This window comes from Ctenopharyngodon idella, chromosome 21, assembly GCF_019924925.1.
Source record: "Ctenopharyngodon idella isolate HZGC_01 chromosome 21, HZGC01, whole genome shotgun sequence".
NCBI lineage: Eukaryota > Metazoa > Chordata > Actinopteri > Cypriniformes > Xenocyprididae > Ctenopharyngodon > Ctenopharyngodon idella.
The window spans coordinates 7382742-7404311 of NC_067240.1; the positions used below are offsets into that span (position 1 = coordinate 7382742).

General features: G+C 36.5%; 2 protein-coding genes across 2 annotated transcripts; both read left to right on the forward strand.

The window, feature by feature from the left end:
• Positions 1 to 7745, forward strand: LOC127503334 (general transcription factor 3C polypeptide 5-like). The gene is made up of 11 exons (XM_051876988.1): positions 1 to 340; positions 765 to 963; positions 1187 to 1385; positions 1530 to 1728; positions 2425 to 2529; positions 4711 to 4825; positions 5001 to 5081; positions 5826 to 5914; positions 6031 to 6113; positions 7231 to 7373; positions 7459 to 7745. The coding sequence occupies exons 1-11, from the start codon at positions 140 to 142 to the stop codon at positions 7605 to 7607; spliced, it is 1563 nt and encodes a 520-aa protein (XP_051732948.1). The 5' UTR covers positions 1 to 139; the 3' UTR covers positions 7608 to 7745.
• A 1241-nt stretch (positions 7746 to 8986) lies between these two features.
• LOC127503333 (bile salt-activated lipase-like) lies at positions 8987 to 20804 on the forward strand. The gene is made up of 11 exons (XM_051876987.1): positions 8987 to 9126; positions 10078 to 10225; positions 10344 to 10463; positions 10704 to 10901; positions 13434 to 13564; positions 13833 to 13940; positions 14252 to 14366; positions 14714 to 14900; positions 18848 to 19051; positions 19140 to 19337; positions 20535 to 20804. The coding sequence occupies exons 1-11, from the start codon at positions 8992 to 8994 to the stop codon at positions 20716 to 20718; spliced, it is 1728 nt and encodes a 575-aa protein (XP_051732947.1). The 5' UTR covers positions 8987 to 8991; the 3' UTR covers positions 20719 to 20804.
• The last annotated feature ends 766 nt before the right edge of the window (positions 20805 to 21570 follow it).

Below are 21570 nucleotides of genomic sequence, written 5' to 3' on the forward strand. Positions count from 1 at the left end.
CCTGACCTGCCGTTCCACCCGGATGATTTTCACAAGCGGACACGTTCCTGTACATGCTGTTTATCAAGGCACTATGTAATAGAAATACACCATTAAAAAGATGGATTTTTGTTATGCATAAGCGTCGAACAAAAATCGCATGAAAATGGATCAGATAATTACAAACAATCCGGCGTGTCCACGCACAGAAGGAGAAAGCAAAGATACAGCTGTTGTGTCAGGCAATACAGCAACACTTGTCCTGTCTGACACTAATCTAGTGTGTGTTGAATACCCGGGAGTCGTCAAAAATGTGGACAGAATGCTGGAGAGCATTGGCGGTGAAGAGGGAGTATCCAAGGTGAACAGATTGCGTTGGTGCTTTAAATGAAAAAGATACATGCTTGTAGACTTTGTTCATTTAGACTGAATCTGAATTGTTGTTGCTGTATTACAGAGAGATAGTGATTTGTAAAGCAGTCTTTGTGACTTACATTAATCTTTTACATGGCTTAAATGGCTGATTTATTATCTTACAATTTGTTATTAAATGCACATTGCTTTTTAGGGGGTGTCTTCCCTTACTTGTTTCACCATGTCAACTAAAAATGTAATGTATAAAGAATAAGGAAAAGTGGTGATAAAAGTTTGAAATGATTAGTTCTTTTTATTTAATAATTACTAAGTAATATGTGTGTATATTATACTAAGTGTTACAGTGATAATATGTGTGTATATTGAGTGTTATAGTAGTTTGTATTTTAATATGCGATTTTTCTGGACAGACATATGGAGATTCTTCTAAAAGACTTGAACTCCGCTTTCGGCCGAAAGATCCTTTCTGTCATCCCGCTTATGGGAACCGCTACTCCTCCACAAACCTGCTGCTCAGAGTACGCCGCAGAACCCGCAAAGGAAACAGTTCAGAGACCCAAATCAGCATGGAGATAGTGGGACTTATAGGAACCACATATAAATTTCAAGGTATAAAAGAAAAGTCAACATTCACTTACTAGTTTTTTTTTTTTTTTTAATAATTTACTTGATATTTTGAAGAATGCTAGGGTCCAAACAACACTGTACTTTTAAAAACATATTTTGTGCTTCACAGAAGAAAGAAAGTCATTCAGGGTTGGAATGACATGGGTCATTTTGGGTGAACTATGCCTTATATAATAACCACACATTCTTATCCTTGATTCTTCAGGAATGGCTGACTTCCAGTACCTGGCAACTCACAACGATCCAGATGGCAAGCAGGTGTCTTTGTACGACAAGATTATTTTGCGCAAACCCGAGAAGAAGGAATTCTATGACAGTCCTGTGCCTCTTTTCCTTCCTCCTCCTATTTTCTCTCGTCTGGACACGGCTGTGGATTATTTCTATCGTCCAGATGTATTGCACAGGTAAGCTGGAGTAGGACCTGAATACCCAAATGAGTTGACCGGTTGCAACTGCAAATGATCCAAACTGCTCTGAGTTCAGCTGCATGTGTGTTTTTGGTGGTTTGGTTTGTTCATTGCATAATTTGTCGGCTTCCCAATAAATAGCAGGGAGACTGCAATGCAGTCTGTTCTCCTTAAAGATCATCTTATTGCCCCGAATCGGGCTCGCCGGCCAAACAATGCCATTTTTGTCAACTTTGATGACAAGACCATCCCATCAGGACCTCTAGAAGCTGCAGTGACCAGCTGGAAAAAGTTCTGTGTCCATCCTAACGACGTAAAGGTAGAGCAGCAACTCAGACAGGTTGGTAAAATGGTTCTACATGTTTTCAATGTGTTAAATCAACCATCTCCAAGATGATCACAACATTTGTTTTGAAATCAAAAAGTACAAGTATTTTATGAGGGGATAAACTAAAATCACATGGGAAAAAAATGACAGCACCGTACAAAAACATTTACTTTTTTGTACTAATTGATTATAAGAATAAAAACAATATAATATATTTTTGAGAAAAAAAATCAGATATTCATTACCGTTCAAAAGTTTAGAGGTCAGTACATTATAATGTTACAAAATTTCTATAAATGCATAGGAATAAATGACATTTTAAAATAGAAAACAGCTTAAATTGTAATATCTCACAATATTACTGATTTTAATGTGTTTCTGATCAAAGAAATGCAGTCTTGGTGAGCATAAGATTGTTTCAAAAACATTAAAAAAATCTTTCTGACCCCAAACTTTTGAATGGGAGTGTATATATGTGTTTTGAGAGTGCAGGAAGACTTGTTTACGTAATTCTCAAGGCTTCATGTGAGTGGCTGTTCGACAACCAGGGTAAAACTATAAATTTGTGTTTAAGCTGTGAAAGTCAACTATTGGACAACAATTCTGGCTTAATATAATGGGAAAATGTCCTTATCTTATCATAATCCCACCTGTTCTCCAATGCTATTTTATTTGGATATGTTGGTTAATTTGATTCCGCCTCCACAGCTTTTCGAGAAAAGGCCCATATGGTCTCGCAATGCCGTGAAGGCCAACATCAATGTTCACCCTGAGAAAATGAAGCACCTCCTCCCATATTTGGCGTACTACATGGTGAGTAGATTAACAGAGAATACTCTTTGTTTAACTTAAATACAAACCCGATTCCAAAAAAGCTGCGACACTGTACAAATTGTGAATAAAAAAGGAATGCAATAATTTACAAATCTCATAAACTTATATTTTATTCACAATAGAATATAGATAACATATCAAATGTTGAAAGTGAGACATTTTGAAATGTCATGCCAAATATTGCCTCATTTTGGATTTCATGAGAGCTACACATTCCAAAAAAGTTGGGACGGGTAGCAATAAGAGGCCGGGAACGTTAAATGTACATATAAGGAACAGCTGGAGGACCAATTTTCAACTTATTAGGTCAATTGGCAACATGATTGGGTATAAAAAGAGCCTGTCAGAGTGGCAGTGTCTCTCAGAAGTCAAGATGGGCAGAGGATCACCAATTCCCCCAATGCTGTGGCGAAAAATAGTGGAGAAATATCAGAAAGGAGTTTCTCAGAGAAAAATTGCAAAGAGTTTGAAGTTATCATCATCTACAGTGCATAATATCATCCAAAGATTCAGAGAATCTGGAACAATCTCTGTGCGTGTAAGGGTCAAGGCCGGAAAACCATACTGGATGCCCGTGATCTTTGGGCCCTTAGACAGCACTGCATCACATACAGGAATGCTACTGTAATGGAAATCACAACATGGGCTCAGGAATACTTCCAGAAAACATTGTCGGTGAACACAATCCACCGTGCCATTCGCCGTTGTCGGCTAAAACTCTGTATGTCAAAAAAGAAGCCATATCTAAACATGATCCAGAAGCGCAGGCATTTTCTCTGGGCCAAGGCTCATTTAAAATGGACTGTGGCAAAGTGGAAACTGTTCTGTGGTCAGACGAATCAAAATTTGAAGTACTTTTTGGAAAACTGGGACGCCATGTCATCCGGACTAAAGAGGACAAGGACAACCCAAGTTGTTATCAGCGCTCAGTTCAGAAGCCTGCATCTCTGATGGTATGGGGTTGCATTAGTGCGTGTGGCATGGGCAGCTTACACATCTGGAAAGGCACCATCAATGCTGAAAGGTATATCCAAGTTCTAGAACAACATATGCTCCCATCCAGACCTCGTCTCTTTCAGGGAAGACCTTGCATTTTCCAACATGACAATGCCAGACCACATACTGCATCAATTACAACATCATGGCTGCGTAGAAGGATCCGGGTACTGAAATGGCCAGCCTGCAGTCCAGATCTTTCACCCATAGAAAACATTTGCCGCATCATAAAGAGGAAGATGCGACAAAGAAGACCTAAGACAGTTGAGCAACTAGAAGCCTGTATTAGACAAGAATGGGACAACAGTCCTATTCCTAAACTTGAGCAACTTGTCTCCTCAGTCCCCAGACGTTTGCAGACTGTTATAAAAAGAAGAGGGGATGCCACACAGTGGTAAACATGACCTTGTCCCAACTTTTTTGAGATGTGTTGATGCCATGAAATTTAAAATCAACTTATTTTTCCCTTAAAATGATACATTTTCTCAGTTTAAACATTTGATATGTCATCTATGTTGTATTCTGAATAAAATATTGAAATTTGAATTCCACATCATTGCATTCCTTTTTTATTCACAATTTGTACAGTGTCCCAACTTTTTTGGAATCGGGTTTGTATGATGTGGTATTCTTTTAAGTGTACTGTCTCCAAACCCAGCTTATTGCACAGAAAGCCATTAGTGGTGCACAGTGCAAACACTAAGTGGTACTATCAACTTTTCTGTTTGTTAGTGTGGCCTGTTTTAGCAAAATTGGTTAAAAACGTAGTGTGAGATTGGGGTGGGAAATACCTGTTTGTCTGAACTATAGGTCAAGGTTTGGTTGGTTAGCATGGCCCAGTTAGCTCCTGCTGGCAGATACTGTAACTGTACTTTTATGTTACCAAAAAGCATCCAACTCCATTGAAGGCCATTCATAAGTAACCATAAATTCCATGGTTGGCATAAAATTTGTGCAAAAAATAATGTCCCCTGGTTAGATTTGAGGTCACATAGTCAATGATTTGTTTTTTGTTTTTTTATTTTTTGATTAGTGACTAAGAATTAGTGAAAAATGGTTTTTAAAAATCAAAAAATATATAATTTTAGGATTAAATTACATTTTGATTCCCAGATCTATACAGTATATCTCTCATCCTCACTTGAAAGTAGTTTTTATGTGTAGTTAACAGGGCCGTGGAGGAGTTTGTGGGTCAGGTTTGGATATGATCCTCGAAAAACACCTGAAGCAAAAATCTACCAGGTTCTAGACTTCAGGATCCGCTACGGAATGAAACATGGTGAGCGATCAACTTAAACACATTCATAACGATCCCAAATATGAGTTATTCCTTGACATAAACATGCTCAGACTGCTATACAAAACTGTCCATAAGAGCGCAATATCTTTTTTTTGACACCATATGCGAGTATAAATGACAATACACATCATTTCTGTGATTTTATGAATTTCAGGATTTGGTGTCAATGACATGCCAGTGAAATCCAAGAGAAGTGCTTATCATTACAGCAGGCCAACCACGATCAACAGGGCAGGTACAACAACACTGACGCAAATGTTCTGGCACACAGTGTTCCCGTAAGGTGATCGTTAAATAATAATTATTAGCATTTTCCACCCCCTCTCTGACCTTTAGAATGCAGTAGGTTTTGGGTTCTAAAACTTACAGAGATTGTCTTCTAAAATTTTTATAATGTTTTTGAAAAGAAATCTCTTAAGCTCACGAAGGCTGCATTTATTTGATCAAAAATACAGTAAAACACTATAAAATATTGTGAAATAATTTTACAATTTAAAATAACTTTTCTATTTGAATATGTTTTAAAATATAATTTAGATTTTTGAGGGCAAAGCTGAATTTTCAGCATCATTACTCCAGTATTCATTGTCACATGATCCTTCAGAAATTATTTGAATATGCTGATTTGCCACTCAAGAAACATTTCTTATTACTATCAATTTTGAAAGCAGTTGTGTTGATTAATATTTTTGTGGAAATTGTGATTATTTTTTCAGGATTATTTGATAAATAAAAGGTTCAAAAGAACAGAATTTATTTAAAATAGAAATCTTTTGTAATATTATAAATGTCTTTACTGGCACTTTTGATCAATTTAATGCATCCTTGATGAATAAAAGTATTAATTTCTTTCAAAAAAAAAAAAAAAAACATGTACTGACCCCAGCTTTTGAATGGTATTGTAGTATATTAAACGCTTTAACTGCAAATGATCAAAGATTTTCATGGTAGTGGATGGTTGTTTCGTTCACTTCTTTAGTTCCTCAACCTGCTAGCGTGACTGACATCACCCAAGAGAGTTCTTCATCTTCAGGACCCAAACCTGCCACTGCTAAGTACATACTAAAGGTATTTTCAGTTATTTAATTTTTCATTTAAGTGTTATATCACAGTGGATTTTGCCTTGACCAGCAACTTATGTTGAGAAAGGGTTTTAAACCAGTTTTTTGGAATTTTCTCTCAAGGAGTCTGTCTACATCTTCCGGGATGGAATGCTTCCTCCATACCGGCAGATGTTCTACCAGCTGTGTGATCTAGATGTAGAAAAGTAAGAACTTTCAACACAATCTCATTGCAATTCGTAACTATATTACATTTTTGCGAATGGGTGGCTAATTCGTACAATCTCATTTGGAAATTCGTTTTCGTTTGATCTGCTAATGTCCAGTGATGGTATGTTTAGCGGTGAACCTTCATGTTTACTTTTTTCTAAAAGTCATAAGTTTTTATACGATTCACATCATACAAATTCATATGAGACAGGGTTATTATAGTTAATTAAAACTAAAACCATTAAAACCTTTGTCACTTGAAATTTTTAACTGAAATAAATTAAAATGTAAAAAACTTATTTTAGCAACATTTTTTCATTTTCATTTAGGTTAAGTTGATGTACTAAAATAACTAAAACTAAAATGGAAATAATAATTAATAAAAACTATGACTGTGCGGATGAATATGACCCTTCACGATAGATAATGCTTTGCAATGAACTCTGTCAGAGAGCTACATATGACAATTTATCTGTTCAATAAAATACCTTACTCACCTGTAGAGTAATAAAAACACCATCTCCGCTTCGCTTTTACAACATTTCAAATCCCTCAGTTCTCGCCATCTCTGAAAAGCCAAGCTAATGTTGATTCTTGTTTTATTACAATCTGTCGCGTTCTCTTTTTGCCAGTAGACTCCAACGTTTACATTGTTGTCGTGTAAACGTGCCCTTAGCTGCTCCATGTCAACCTTTCTCACTTTTTGTGACAACTAACCTATGCCACTCCAACATGAGACACGCATTAAAGTAGCTGGAGCAACTTTTCTCTGTTTAGCGATATGACGAGACACGCATGGGCGAGTGAATTATGTACGCAATTTCCCGTGAAATCCATCTCGACAGGTCTGTAATATAAACACTTATAATGGGAAACAGGGTAAGACAAAAACACATTTTTGGATGAATATATAATATATAAATATATAATATATGATATATATAAACATCATAGTATCTCAATGATACTAAAAGAAAACTGACACGAAATCACCACCTTGTAACATAGTTATGTTTTCCCATTAGATGAGGTTGGAGCTTTAATATCATTCTTTTCAATCATTCATCAAAGACCCATCCAACTCCTCGTGAGACTTTTTTTTCTTCTTTTAAGAATAAAGAATATCATCCATAAGAATGATGGAAAAGAGGAAGTGTGTGATGAGAGAGATGGCTGGTGTGTGCCCCACACGGCAGACGAGCTCAGGAATATAATTTCTGGAATGATCCAGCAATATGTCCGAGCTAGCCGCCCAGGTACAACACAAACAAACGATGCATTGTTAATTATTAAATATAATTATAGCAAAATAATATAGAAATGGCTTTATTTTTGTTGTAGCTTCATCCACCCAAAAGCCTGTAAGAACTAGACCCAAAACTGTTGACAGCGGAGAGGAGGAAGACGAAGATGATGATGATGATGAAGATTACAAGCCTTCTGATGGGAGCGAGAATGAAATGGAAACTGAGATTGCAGATTACATGTAATTCCCCTTTAGTTTCATCTTTGGAACTTGCAAAGGATTTGATGTGTAAATGTTAATGTAAAAAACTACTTTGTACACTGATAGAAATTAGTTTGACATGTTTTTTTCATTTGGATAATAAATGGTTTTGTCAAATTAACTGACTGAGCAAATTCTTTAAAAAAGAATCTGACGTACAGTAATAAGAGAGATATTATGACTAACTAAAAGTTCACTAACCGTATCAAAATAAAGTCACACAATTGTTAGTTGTATTTTTGGATACTTCTATGCATACACTGTAAAAAATTGATGTAAAAACACGGACAAATTTTGACAGTAACACACTGTTTCTTATTAAAACAGTAATATACCATTGAACACAATGCATTCTGGGTAATATTTTTCGTTTTCGAGAAAGTAGCCCACTGCAATATACTGTGAATTAACAGCGCTCAAAGTTGACACTCCAAGGCTGCGTTCCAAATTATTATAAATATTATATATATATAAATATTATTATATTATAAGGGTATTATATCCTTATTCACTATTCTCTACATTAGTTTACTAATATAGTCCACTTGACAGAGTGAATGAAAACAAATGAGTGAATTCAGACACTGATGAACACCTGCTGTTAACAAGCAGAATCACTGAAGGAAAGAGAAACAAGAACAGAAAAAAGATGAAATCACCTGAAGTTAAAAGAAGATATTAAATCTTTCAAGATTTGATTAAACAGCTCCACAAACAGCATTACCAGCTTCACTTATTACTAACCAGATTGACTTTATTTCTGTCATTCATCTATAGCAGTTCTTATAAATAAAATAAAATACATTTTTATAATAAAATGTAACAGAGGTTTAGATGTTGATGAGTTATTGTTTTGTTTGACGTTACCATGATGGCGATCGGTGTTTGCTTTATTCAGGCTCTTGACCCTTGACTTTTTAACATTAGTTTTCCTTTAGCTGCTGTAACTGTGTTCTTTAAGATACATTTGTTGTGGCAAAAAAGCCAAGAAAAAGATTCAGCTTAAAGTATATTAAATATAATGTGTTTATACAGAAAATAAATTAAAAAAAAAAAAACCAACCCTGAGAAATGTTCAATAGAGAAAATAAATGTGACAACTAGCCCTATTGTATTTACAAATTTCAGCAGATGGTAAATTGATTTGTTTATTGCTTTGGTTGACAAAAGTCCTTGTGACAAAAGCTCACATGTTTTTAATGGAAAAAAAAATGTGTTTCTGTCGTTAAGATTACACAAAGCTCTAATGAACACCACACAAATTTTCCATGAGAGTTTAACACAACTGCACACATGTTGTCCGTTTACTACAGGGACTGTGTACTTTTGGGGTAAGATATGGCTTTGGCACACCTTGAAAAAGAGATATGATTTGTCCTGTTTATAAAAGCGGACAGAACTCCCTTCAATGCCACACTTGCAGCCACTATCGGATGATGATGGCGATGTTGAGAGTTTTCATCTCTGTTGCCCTCATCCTAGGGACAGCAAATGCAGCTTCTGTAAGTTTTAATTTGAATTCAATGAAAGCTTTTGTATTTATCAGGTTTACAGTCAATTATGCAAGACTTTGGGGATTTAAAGAGTTCATATCCATCCCAATTAAAAATATGAAAAATCAGACTTTTTTATCCTATGCAGACATTAAAATTTGAATCGGTGTAGTCACTGAAAAGTATTTTGCATATTTTTAACTTAAAAAATGGTACAAAAGCTGCCAAAAAATGGAGGCTGCCATTTCACCAGGTGTTTTTTTTATTTTTATTATTTTTTCCAATTCATTCTGCCTTTACGTAATTTATTTCCTATATTTATAATATCTATTTTATTTTTATTGCATTATTATATTATATGCTTAACATGTTATACTTAACAGTTTATTATGTTTATATATTAGTTTAGTTTAATAATCTCCTAAGGAGATGTGATAATGGGGAAAAAATATATTTCAAATATAATTCAGATTCTGGGTTCATCTGAGGAACTTTTTGCTTGCAAAACTTTTGCGTTCACTTACAAAACTTGTACGTTTCCCAGACAGAATACAAAAGCAATGAAATATAATTTTTCCTTCCATTTTATATATTTTTTTCCCATTATCATGTCCCTTTAGGGGCAACATATTAAAGTTGAAATAGATTTTAATTAATAGACTTGATTATTTCTTCTTTAGCAATATTATAACTTACGTTATAATGTTAAACTAACGTACATAAACATAATGAAGTGTTAATCATAATAATGTTATTATATTATGCTATAATGCTATTATAATTATTTTAACTTGGTTATTTAAGTAAAATTCAAAACCTGATACTGCAGAAAAGTATTTTGTATTTTATGGTTTTCCAGCAAAAAGAATTACATGCAATGTGGCAGGAAGAGGCTAAAATGCTTAAAATACTATGCTATGCTGCAATTTCGACCAAAATGTAATTGTGAACATGTTGCAGTTGGGAGCTGTGTCCACCGAGGGAGGGATGGTACAGGGAAAGAGTCATAGTGTAGGCCTTTTCCGCTGGGTGGACGTGTTCCTGGGAATTCCTTTTGCTGCTCCACCTGGCAGATTGGCGAAGCCGGTTGCTCACCCAGGCTGGGATGGTGCGTATGTGTAACTGTCTGTCGTGCAAGCTTTTTAGGCACTGATTATTAGGCTTAGCTAGGGTCTAAAATAAGTGAGTGCATTGACAGCGTACTCTTGCTGACTCTACCTGCACAGGTGTTCTGAAAGCCAATGACTACGGACCGAGGTGTATGCAGCTCAATATTCTTGGTAATGATGTCTTGGGAAGTGAGGACTGTCTCTACCTGAACATCTGGGTCCCTCAGGGAAGTTCTGGTAATGCAAGCCTGTTCTAATTCACAAGAAAAATAAGTATGCTAAAGGGATCATTTACCCAAAAAAGAGAGAAAAGAAAATGCTGTCACCATTTACATTTTTGTCCATACAAGGAAAGTCAGTGTGGTCCAATGTTGATTTGACAGAATTTTTTTACTTTTTGATGAACTAGCCCTTTAAGACATAAGTAGTCATATGTATTAATTTATCCTGTCTGGTTTGAAACCTCCTTTTTTGCAGTGTCTACCAATTTGCCTGTTATGGTGTTCATCTATGGTGGTGCCTTCCTGATGGGTGGTGGTCAGGGCGCAAACTTTTTGAGCAACTACCTGTATGACGGACAGGAGATTGCAGACAGAGGAAATGTCATCGTGGTGACATTCAACTACCGTGTTGGAGCCCTCGGATTCCTCAGCAGCGGAGATGCAGAAGCACCTGGTAAATTTCATTTGAATATATAAATCATACAAATATGATACATCACAGTAGAAGGGGAAAAAACGCAACCCAAAGGGAACAGATTACCTAAGGGAAAAAATAGAAAAATTATATTCGTAAACAGTATGCTTCAATGCTTTTGCTAGCGAACGCAGATTCTCGGGGGAACGCAATGTTTTTCAAGTGTATGCGAACATTGATATTTATTAATTTTTCCATCATGCAGTGAAATTACGAAGCACTTAAAGGGACATTGTGTTTTAAGAAGTGAGATGGGAGGGAAAATGGTATGTTAAAGGGTTAGTTCACCCAAAAATGAAAATGCTGTAATTAAAGGATTAGTTTACTTTCATATAAAATTTTCCTGATAATTTACTCACCCCCATGTCATCCAAGATGTTCATGTCTTTCTTTCTTCAGTCGAAAAGAAATTAAGGTTTTTGATGAAAACATTCCAGGATTATTCTCCTTATAATGGACTTCAATGGCCTCCAAACGGTTGAAGGTCAAAATTATAGTTTCAGTGCAGCTTCAAAGGGCTTTAAACGATACCAGACGAGGAATAAGGGTCTTATCTAGCGAAACGTTCGGTCATTTTCGAAAAAAATTTAAATGTATATGCTTTATATAAACAAATGATCGCCTTCCAAGTGTTTCCGCCAAAACCGTACTTTCGTATTCTTCAAAAAGCTTACACTGTATGTCCTACGCCTTCCCTATTCTACTTACGGACAAAATGTAACTGGCGCTGCGTTCATTTCGTAAGTAGAATAGGGAAGGCGTAGGACATACAGCGCAAACTTTTTGAAGAATACGAAAGTACGGTTTTGGCGGAAACACTTGGAAGGCGATCATTTGTTTATATAAAGCATATACATTTACATTTTTTTCGAAAATGGCCGATCGTTTCGCTAGATTAGACCCTTATTCCTCGTCTGGTATCGTTTAAAGCCCTTTGAAGCTGCACTGAAACTATAATTTTGACCTTCAACCGTTTGGAGGCCATTGAAGTCCATTATAAGGAGAATAATCCTGGAATGTTTTCATCAAAAACCTTAATTTCTTTTCGACTGAAGAAAGAAAGACATGAACATCTTGGATGACATGGGGGTGAGTAAATTATCAGGAAAATTTTATATGAAAGTGAACTAATCCTTTAATTACTCACCCTCATGTCATTCCAAACCCGTAAGACTTTCCTTCATCTTCGGAACACAAATGAAGATCTTAATGAAATCTGAGAGCTTTCTGTCCCTTCGTAGACGCGACTACCACTTTGTAGATCGTAAAAACTAATCTTTATGAATTGAGTGGTTTAGTCCAGACTTTCTAAAGAGACTCGGTCGCTTTATATGATGAACAGATTTAATTTAGGCTCTTATTCACATATAAACATTAATTAGCGAACATAAAAGATCAACGAACCGGCTTGTTCTTGCGGAAGCTCAAAGTGCTGTGTAACACACGAGAATGAACCTCATTGGTTCTTGCACATAAAGGGAACACGTTTGTGCTTCAGTTTACCACAACTGATGTGAGTTGAATGTTTATGTGAATAAAAGCCTAAATTCAAACTGTTCATCATATTAAGCGATTGTGTCTCTTCCGAAAATTTGGACTAAACCACTCAATTCATATCGTTTACGATCTCTTTATGAACTTTTTGAAGCGTCAAAGTGGTAATCGTGTAGCTGTCTATGGAGGGACAGAAAGCTCTCAGATTTCATAAAAAAACTTCATTTGTGTTCTGAAGATTAATAAAAGTCTTACGAGTTTGGAATGGCATGAGAGTAATTAATGACTATATTTTTTATTTTTGGGTGAACTAACCCTTTAATGCTTTTCCTTTCACTTGCAAAATGTTTGCGTGCACCGGAGAAACTTTTCGTTTGCTCACAAAACTTTTGAAAAAAGTTTTTTGGGGGAACACATAAGTTTTTCTAGGGAATGCAAAGGTTTTGTGAGTGAACACAAATTTTTTTGATGGAACACAAAACTTTTGCAAGAGATTTTTCCACCACCATATCCCTTTAGGGGCTCAGTTCCTTCTCTGTTTGGAGCATAGTGATGGGGAAAATGAGTTGAAAACTATATGCCAATGCTTTTGCATTCTCTTGCAAAACTTTTGTGTTCCTGAGAAAACTTTGCTTTTGTTCACAAACCTTTTGCATTCCCCTTAAACTTTTTTGAGGAAACGTTTGCGAGAGAACTGCAAGCCAATTCAAAGCCCCTAAAGGTGATGAAAAAATATGAGGAAAAATTATACATTAATGCTTTTGCGTTCTCTTGCAAATGTTTTGTGGTCCCCCAAGAAAAAACGTCTTTGTGAGCAAACGCAAAGTTTCTTGGGGGAACACAAAAGTTTTGCAAGAGAATGCAAAAGCATTGGCATATAGTTTTCAACTCATTTTTCCCATCACTATGCTCCGTACAGACTTGTTGACTTGATTCCACTGTATAGATTGTATACATATGGATTGATTCATTGATTGTAGTATTTAAATGATGATCTAAGCATGTCTTGGTCAATAGGAAACTATGGCCTATGGGATCAGCACGCCGCTATCTCTTGGGTACACAGGAACATCAGGGCTTTCGGTGGCAATCCAGACAACATCACTATCTTTGGCGAGTCAGCAGGTGGAGCCAGCGTAAACTTCCAGGTGCTGCATGCTTATGTATTACATTTTAATGAGTGGGTGTACATGTGCTGTTCTACCTATATTTGCTAGGACGAGGCCATTTTTGTTGAAGTGTTGAAGTAGGCCTTGTTATTTAGGCTCATAAATTGGCTAAATATTTGTTTTCACTTTAAATCTAATGGCAATAGGGTTGTGTGAGGGCTTGGTTTATTAGTATGGAAACCATTAGAGGTCCTCTTTAATATAGGTTGAAGGTTTTAAGGTGTGTTGTGTTTCCCATCCTGCACAGATTCTTACCCCTAAAAACAAGGGCCTGATCCGCAGAGCTATCTCACAGAGTGGTGTTGCTCTCTGTCCCTGGGCCGTCAACAGAAATCCACGTAAATCTGCTGAGGAGGTGCGCTTGATCTTCATGAATGTCCCACATTGCTGAATACTCATTATAAAACAGACCTAGTACATTGTGTGGGGGGTGGGGGGTGGGGGGGGGGGTGTTATTTACTCTCATTCCCAACCTTTTGCATAACTCTTTACTGTACACTTGTTAGTGTTTACTTAGTGAAGTCACCTGGTCTGTTTCACATACAGACTGGCATTTCAATGATTTTGGTCAGTTAATAATTAATATCACAACTTGCTTTATTTCTACAGTTACAATTATTTCTTCAAAACTATATGGGTAAATTATTATTTTTTGTGCACCTTTAGATCGCAAAGAAGGTAGGATGTCCCATTGATAGCGGGATGGTGGCTTGTCTGAAGAGGACAGATCCAAAGACTGTAACTCTTGCTGGGAATGTGAATTTCGTTACATCTTCTAGTGGTAAGAAAATGGCTGCTTGTGCAGTTTTAGCCCTTTACATGCTTTTTATAGCAATAGTTAAACCTAAATCAAAATTCAGTCATCATTTACTCACTCTCATATAGTTCCAAACCTGCACAACAAGTCGTTCTTTTCTATGTAATTACAAAGAATGGGAATACCAAAATTTTCAGTGAACAAGGTTGTGTGTAAAAGTCATGCAGGTTTGGAAAGACTTGAAGGTGAGTAAATGATGACATGATTTTCATTTTTTAGTGAACTATCCCTTTAAAATGGTTAAACTGCTGCTTAAAACCACAGTAAATGCAACGCAAAGTCAAAAGATCAAATGTGACAATCTTTTCCAGATCCCATTGTGCACAAACTGGCTCTGTCCCCCGTCATCGATGGGGACTTCCTCCCTGGTGAGCCTCAAACCCTTTTCTCTAATGCTGCTGACATTGACTACATCGCTGGAGTCAATGACATGGACGGCCACATCTTTGCCACCCTTGATGTCCCCTCTATCAACAATGCTCTGGTGTCCACCCCTGTGTAAGTGTGCTACATCAAAGAGTCATCTGGAATCATTTTGAGAATTTTTAAAGACCCCATGAAATCAGAAGCAGAGTTTTGTGGCTTTTATGTCTGTTAGCTTTGAGGCCATCTATATGCTAGCGTAAAGTTAAAAGTTGGCAAAAGTAAGCTTTAGCAGACACATACTACAATTTGTTTTCTGGCCACAATATATTTCAAACATATGCTTAATATCTGTAAAAAAAAAAAAAAAAAAAAAAGTCCAGCTTAAGGAATATACAGGTGCTGGTCATATAATTAGAATATCGTAAAAAACTTCATTTTTTTATTGTAAATTATTTTAAAAAATGAAACTTTCATATATTCTAGATTCCCTACATGTAAAGTAAAACATTTCAAAAGTTTTTTTTTTTTTTAAATTTGTTGATTAGAGCGTACAGCTAATGAAAGTCCAAAATCCAGTATCTCAAAATATTAGAATACTTACATTTGATTTTCATTAAATGACCATCCCTACAGTATAAATTCCGGGTATCTTTTGTTCTTTGAAACCACACTAATGGGGAAGACTGCTGACTTGGCAATGGTCCAGGAGACAATCATTGACACCCTCCACAAAGAGAGTAAGTCACAGAAGGTCATTACTGAATGGGGTGGCTGTTTACAGAGTGATGTATCAAAGCATATTAAATGCAAAGTTGACTGGAAGGAAGAAATTGGGTAGGCAAAGGTGCACAAGCAACAGGGATGACCTCAAGCTTGAGAATACTGTCAAGTAAAGCCGATTCAAACACTTGGGAGAGCTTCACAATGAGTAGAATGAAGCCGGAGTCAGCGCATCAAGAGTCACCACACTCAGACATCTTCAGGAAAAGGACTACCAAGCCACTTCTGAACCAGAGACAACGTCAGAAGCATCTTACCTGGGCTAAGGAGAAAAAGAACTGGACAGTGAACAGTGGTCGAAAGTCCTCTTTTCAGATAAAAGTAAATTTTGCATTTCATGTTGAAATCATGGTCCCAGAGTCTGAAGGAAGACTGGAGAGGCACAGAATCCAAGCTGCTTGAAGTCTAGTGTGAAGTTTCTGAAGTCAGTAATGATTTGGGGGGGCCGTGACGTCTGCTGGTGTTGGTCCATTGTGTTTTATCAAGTGCAAAGTCAATGCAGCCATCTTCCAGGAGATTTTGGAGCACTTTATGCTTCCATCTGCTGACAAGCTTTATGGAGATGCTGATTTCCTTTTCCAGCAGGACTTTAGCACCTGCCCACAGTGCAAAAACCACTTCCAAGTGGTTTGCTGACCATTATATTACTGTGCTTTATTGGCCAGCCAATATGCCTGACCTGAATCTATGGGATATTTTCAAGAGAAAGATGAGAAACAATCGATCCAACAATATACAGATGATCTGAAGGCTCAATAGTGCCTCAGCAGTGCCACAGGCTGATCACTTCCATGCCACACTTCACTGATGCAGTAATTCGTGCTAGGAGCAAGTCATTTGCTGTAATATGTCCTGCCGATCAAGTATTGAATGCACAAAAGAACATACTTTAAAGAACTTGAACTTTTCTGTTTTGCAAATCCATTTTTTGATTGATCTTAGGAAATATTCTAATATTTTGAAATACTGGATTTTGGACTTTCATGAGCTGTACGCTCTAATCATCAAATTTAAAAAAAAAAACTTTTGAAATGTTTTACTTTACATGTAGGGAATCTAGAATATATGAAAGTTTCAATTTTAAAAATAATTTATAATAAAAAAATGAACTTTTTGATGATATTCTAATTATATGACCAGCACCTGTATTTGACAAATTCGAAAAAAATCATTACAACCTTCAAGTGGTAAAATTACTAAAATATATTACAAAATGTACTTTAAGGGCAAGAAAATATATGTTCAATCTTAAAATGCAATTTGAATTTTTTTGAACAATATTAATATATTTAGATTAAAAAACAATAAATAGACAAAAAATATTAGGAAATATAAGTAACTAAAACATGCATCTATAAGTAAACAAATTTTAACATCTACTTTAGTAATATGTTTATGGCAATTTTTTCTATATTTTGAAATAAAAAAAAATACATTATTGTTCAAAAGTTTGGGGTAGGTAAGATGTTTTTGATAGAAGTTTCGTATGCTCACCAAGGCTGAATTTATTTGATCAAAAATACAATAAACACTAATATTGTGAAATATTATTACAATTTAAAATAACTGTTTTCTATTTTAATATATTTTAAAATGTAATTTATTTCTGTGATGGCAAAGCTGAATTTTCAGCATCATTACTCCAGTCTTCTGTGTCACATGATCCTTCAGAAAGCATTTAAAATGCTGATTTGTTGCTCAAGAAACATTTCTTATTATTATCAATTTTGAACAGTTGTGCTGCTTAATATTTCTGTGGAAACATCATTTTTTTCAAGACTTACTGATAGAATAGAAAGTTCAAAAGGACAGCATTTATTTGAAATAGAAATCTTATGTAACATTATATATGTCTTTACTGACATATTTGATCAATTTAATGCATCCTTCCCGATGCATTAAATTATTATTTTTTTTTTTAAATTGTACTGATTCCAAACTTTTAAACAGTAAAGTATATCTGAAAAATATACTGTATGGGAATATCATAGACTGTATAAAACAATGGACGTTGTGTCCGTGACATCACCCGTAGGTTTCTCAAGAGCATTTTTGAAGCCCAAAGTGGGCGGAGCCGGCCGTCACCATCTTAGCAGCATGTCACTGTGCGTCACTCCCGGATAACCAAAAATGGGCAAAGAGGCGGGACGTGGGTGGAATTAGCTGAGGTGATGTGACGGCTAACAGACAGCAGACAAACGGCTAGTAGTGACAGCAGTGGCAATCCACCTGTCACTCAAGTGTCCTTAATTATGCAGAACTTAAAGCTTAATATAATTTAAATGGATAAGTTATAAAAAAATTCACCCCCCTCACAGTTGTCATGAAGGGCAAAATGAGCTATATAGACCAAAACCACTTTTTGTGCCAGGCTGTAAACATATTTTTTTCTGCTGTAAAGTTGGGCATTTTAACATGGGGGGTCTATGGGACTGACTCCCTTTTCGAGCCTGGCTCTAGCAGCCAGTCAATGAATTGCAGTTTAAGTCACTTCCATGTTGGTTTCAAGAGAGAGAACGGAAGATTGCCTCTTGGGGAAATATACACATTTAAAAGTTACAATCTTTGTTTTCTGGAAAAACAGTGATGTAAGATAAAGGGAACTGGCCTTTCAACAAAGGCCCTGTTTACACCTGGTATTTAGATGCGTTTTGGTCGATCGGATCACAAGTAAACGAGGAAGAGACACATACCCGTTTACACCTGGTGTTTTAAATGTATTTTCAGATCTTTCGATCTAATGGACAAAATAAGCTTACGCAATTTACATATGAACATGTCCAGAGACAACGGAAAAACATGGAGAGCAGCAGCTTTCGTTTTTGCTCTGATAGCCGCAAGACCAGCCGAACATGGTGAGTGTTAGAAATCGAGAAAGAACATTGTGCTTGGTACGTTTTTTTGTCTTCAAACCAAACTTGGGTCTTCGGCCGACAACGTTTAAATCACATCTGGCTAACGCGCTTCATATGATGTTTACGCATTAGATCAGTAGGCGGAGAGGAGGCGGTCTTTTGTGGCTGTTTGAACGCATTCGACCACATGAGTGTTTACACTACGGAAACAATCCGGTCAAATGCGTTTTCGACTACCTCTGGAAGTGGTAGAAAGTGTATTTAGCGTCATCCACTTGTGATCCGATCGACCAAAATGCATCTTAATACCCAGTGTAAACAAGGTCAAAGGTACAAGCTGATGTGTCCTGTGCAGAAAACTGCTTCTGTGTAGTCATTTCATGGGGCCTTTAATGGTCCAAACAAAAACATGATTTCAAAAAAACTGCTATTGATTTATAACAGGGCGGATGTTAGGGCTCTCTCGATTTCCCTGTCTGAAGCTAGAGGACAAGAGGCTGGTATCGCAACTTATCAGGCGTACACGGCCAATTGGGGTAGTAACCCTAGTGATAAGGATATTAAGAAAACAGTTGTGGACATTGAGACGGACTACATCTTCCTGGTGCCAACCCAGACGGCCCTGTACCTCCACACTGACCATGCCAAGTAAGCTGACTTTATCGTCTTATTTACTGACCTCTAAAATGTGAACTGAATAGTAGAAACCTTAAAACAACATTTTTTTCTCCATTAGAACTGCACGAACCTACTCCTACCTGTTCAGTGAGCCCTCTCGCATGCCTATCTTCCCGCTCTGGATGGGTGCCGATCACGCTGACGACCTGCAGTATGTGTTTGGGAAGCCTTTCACCACTCCTTTGGGCTACTTTCCTCGCCATCGTGACGTCTCCAGATACATGATTGCCTACTGGACCAATTTTGCTCAAACTGGGTATATAAACATAAAAATACTAACAATATTAAAATACTTCATCTTATTCCACTTTGTGGATGTGTAGAGGCAACTATAATAATTTAATATATATAATATATGAGTACTATGGTACTAGGCCTATCTATAGTTGTGCAATTCCAATTGGTGCCACTATTGAAAATTGGAGAATGGAGATACTATTATAGTTTTTCATTTTTATAGTAAATATATTTATATTACAGTTTTTTTCCATTTCATTTTAATTTCTGTTAAAGTTTTAGTAATTTTTACTGAGCCCCTAAAGGGACATGGTGGTGAAAAAAATATGAGATGGAAGGAAAAAATATGTTTTAAAACTTTTGCGTTCTCTCACAAAACTTTTGTTCCCCCGAGAAACTTTGCAATCGCCTGTAAAACATTTGCGTTTCCCTGAAAAACTTTGCTTTCTCTCGCAGAACTTTTGCGTTTTCTCACAAAAACTTTTTACAATGTTCCCCCAAGAAACGTTGTGTTCACCCGCAAAACATTTGCGTTCCCCTAAAAAAATTGCGTTCTCTCACGAAACTTTTGCGTTCCCGCAAAAACTTTGTAAAGAACTCAAAAGTTTTGCGAGAAAACGCAAAGCTTCTCAAAGGAATGCAAACATTTTGCGCGCGAACGTAAAGTTTCTTGCTGTTATGCAAAACATAAGAGAACGCAAAAGCATTGAAATATAATTTTTCTTCCCATCTTGTATTTTTTAGGGGCTCTGTAAATTTTGCTGTGTGTTTTAGTCATTTGTATTAGTTAGGTTTTTTTCATTTATGTATAGTTCAGGGGTGTCCAAACCTGCTCCTGGAGGGCCACTGTCCTGTAGAGTTTAGTTCCAACCCCAATTAAACACATCTGAACCAATTAATCAAGGTCTAACTAAGCATGCTAGAAACTCCCAGGCATGTGTTTTGAGGTAATTTGGAGCTAAACTCTATAGGACAGTCGCCCTCCAGGAGCAGGTTTTTAATATTTAGTTTAGTAGATGAAATAAAATTAAAATGAGAAGTGTTGCTTGGACAACGAGCTGAAATAAAAGTCTGCATTTTCTATATTTTATTTTATTTCAAGTAACAAAAATATTGTTTAATTGTTTTAGACAAGTATAATAACCCTGGTGTTACTTGTGGTGCATAATGATAGCCAAAATGTCTCTTTGTTTGTCTCTTTCTCTTTCCCTCACAGTGACCCTAACAAAGGTGAGTCCAGTGTTCCTGTAACCTGGCCTGAGTTCGCAGGCACTGGCCATAAGTACCTAGACATACACAACAGTATGAACAAGAACAGTGTGAAGGAGATGTTGAGAACGCGTTTGGTTTACTACTGGACTACCGTCTTTTCCAGCTACCCTACTGTCAAGAAGAACTGAGCAATGCTAACCTGACTACAAAATCATTTAGCAGTTAATATCATGCTAAGATTCATGCAATAAACAAAATATATGATGATCAACAACAGTTTTTTCTTTATTAACTTGCCATGACATCAAAAGAATGCTGTTTGGTGTTCAAGTTAGCTGAGAGAAAGTTTACTAAAGAATTTTCTTATCAGTTAACATCATTTCTAAGATTCTTAGATAGCTCTAGCTCTCAAATTCCACTCCTGGAGGGCCACTGACCTGCAGAGTTTAGCTCCAACCAGATCCAAAACACCTGCCTGGAAGTTTGTAGCAGTGATGATCTTAATATTGAGAGATGCAAGGGCCCGTGCTCTAGCATTAAAAAAAGCGTAACCGCTAACTTGGATCACGTGTGCCTTGATAACCAATCATATTACAGCCTTGAAGCCACTCAATTTCGTTCAGAGTTGTGCGACAGTCAGTCACTGTTTGAGGATACCATAGAAATGAATGAAAAGTGCCGTAAACTGAATCCTACCAGTCACACAATTGTCCATGACTTGTCTTATAAAACAGCATTTTTTTTTTTTTGCTGTAAAATCTAAAAATAGATCAATCCAAAATGAATGTTTATGAGCAAACATATTGAAGCTGATTGGCTGTCGATTCATTAAAGGTGAGCTATAATGCCCCTTTTACAAGATGTAATATAAGTCTCTGGTGTCCCCAGAATGTGTCTGTGAAGTTTCAGCTCAAAATACCCCACAGATAATTTATTATAGTTTGTCAAATTTGCCCCTATTTGGGTGTGAGCAAAAACACACAGTTTTTGTGTGTGTCCCTTTAAATGCAAATAAGCTGCTGCTCCCGGCCCCCTTTCCA

Excerpts from the sequence above, each read along its gene's own strand:
- LOC127503334 (XM_051876988.1), top strand. The coding sequence starts at position 140 with ATGAAAATGGATCAGATAATTACAAACAATCCGGCGTGTCCACGCACA. Across the intron at positions 5,082-5,825 it reads AACCACGATCAACAGGGCAG|TTCCTCAACCTGCTAGCGTG; the intron begins GTACAACAACAC and ends TCACTTCTTTAG. Across the intron at positions 7,374-7,458 it reads TGTCCGAGCTAGCCGCCCAG|CTTCATCCACCCAAAAGCCT; the intron begins GTACAACACAAA and ends TTTTTGTTGTAG.
- LOC127503333 (XM_051876987.1), top strand. The coding sequence starts at position 8,992 with ATGATTTGTCCTGTTTATAAAAGCGGACAGAACTCCCTTCAATGCCAC. Across the intron at positions 13,565-13,832 it reads GAGCCAGCGTAAACTTCCAG|ATTCTTACCCCTAAAAACAA; the intron begins GTGCTGCATGCT and ends CATCCTGCACAG. Across the intron at positions 13,941-14,251 it reads CACGTAAATCTGCTGAGGAG|ATCGCAAAGAAGGTAGGATG; the intron begins GTGCGCTTGATC and ends GTGCACCTTTAG.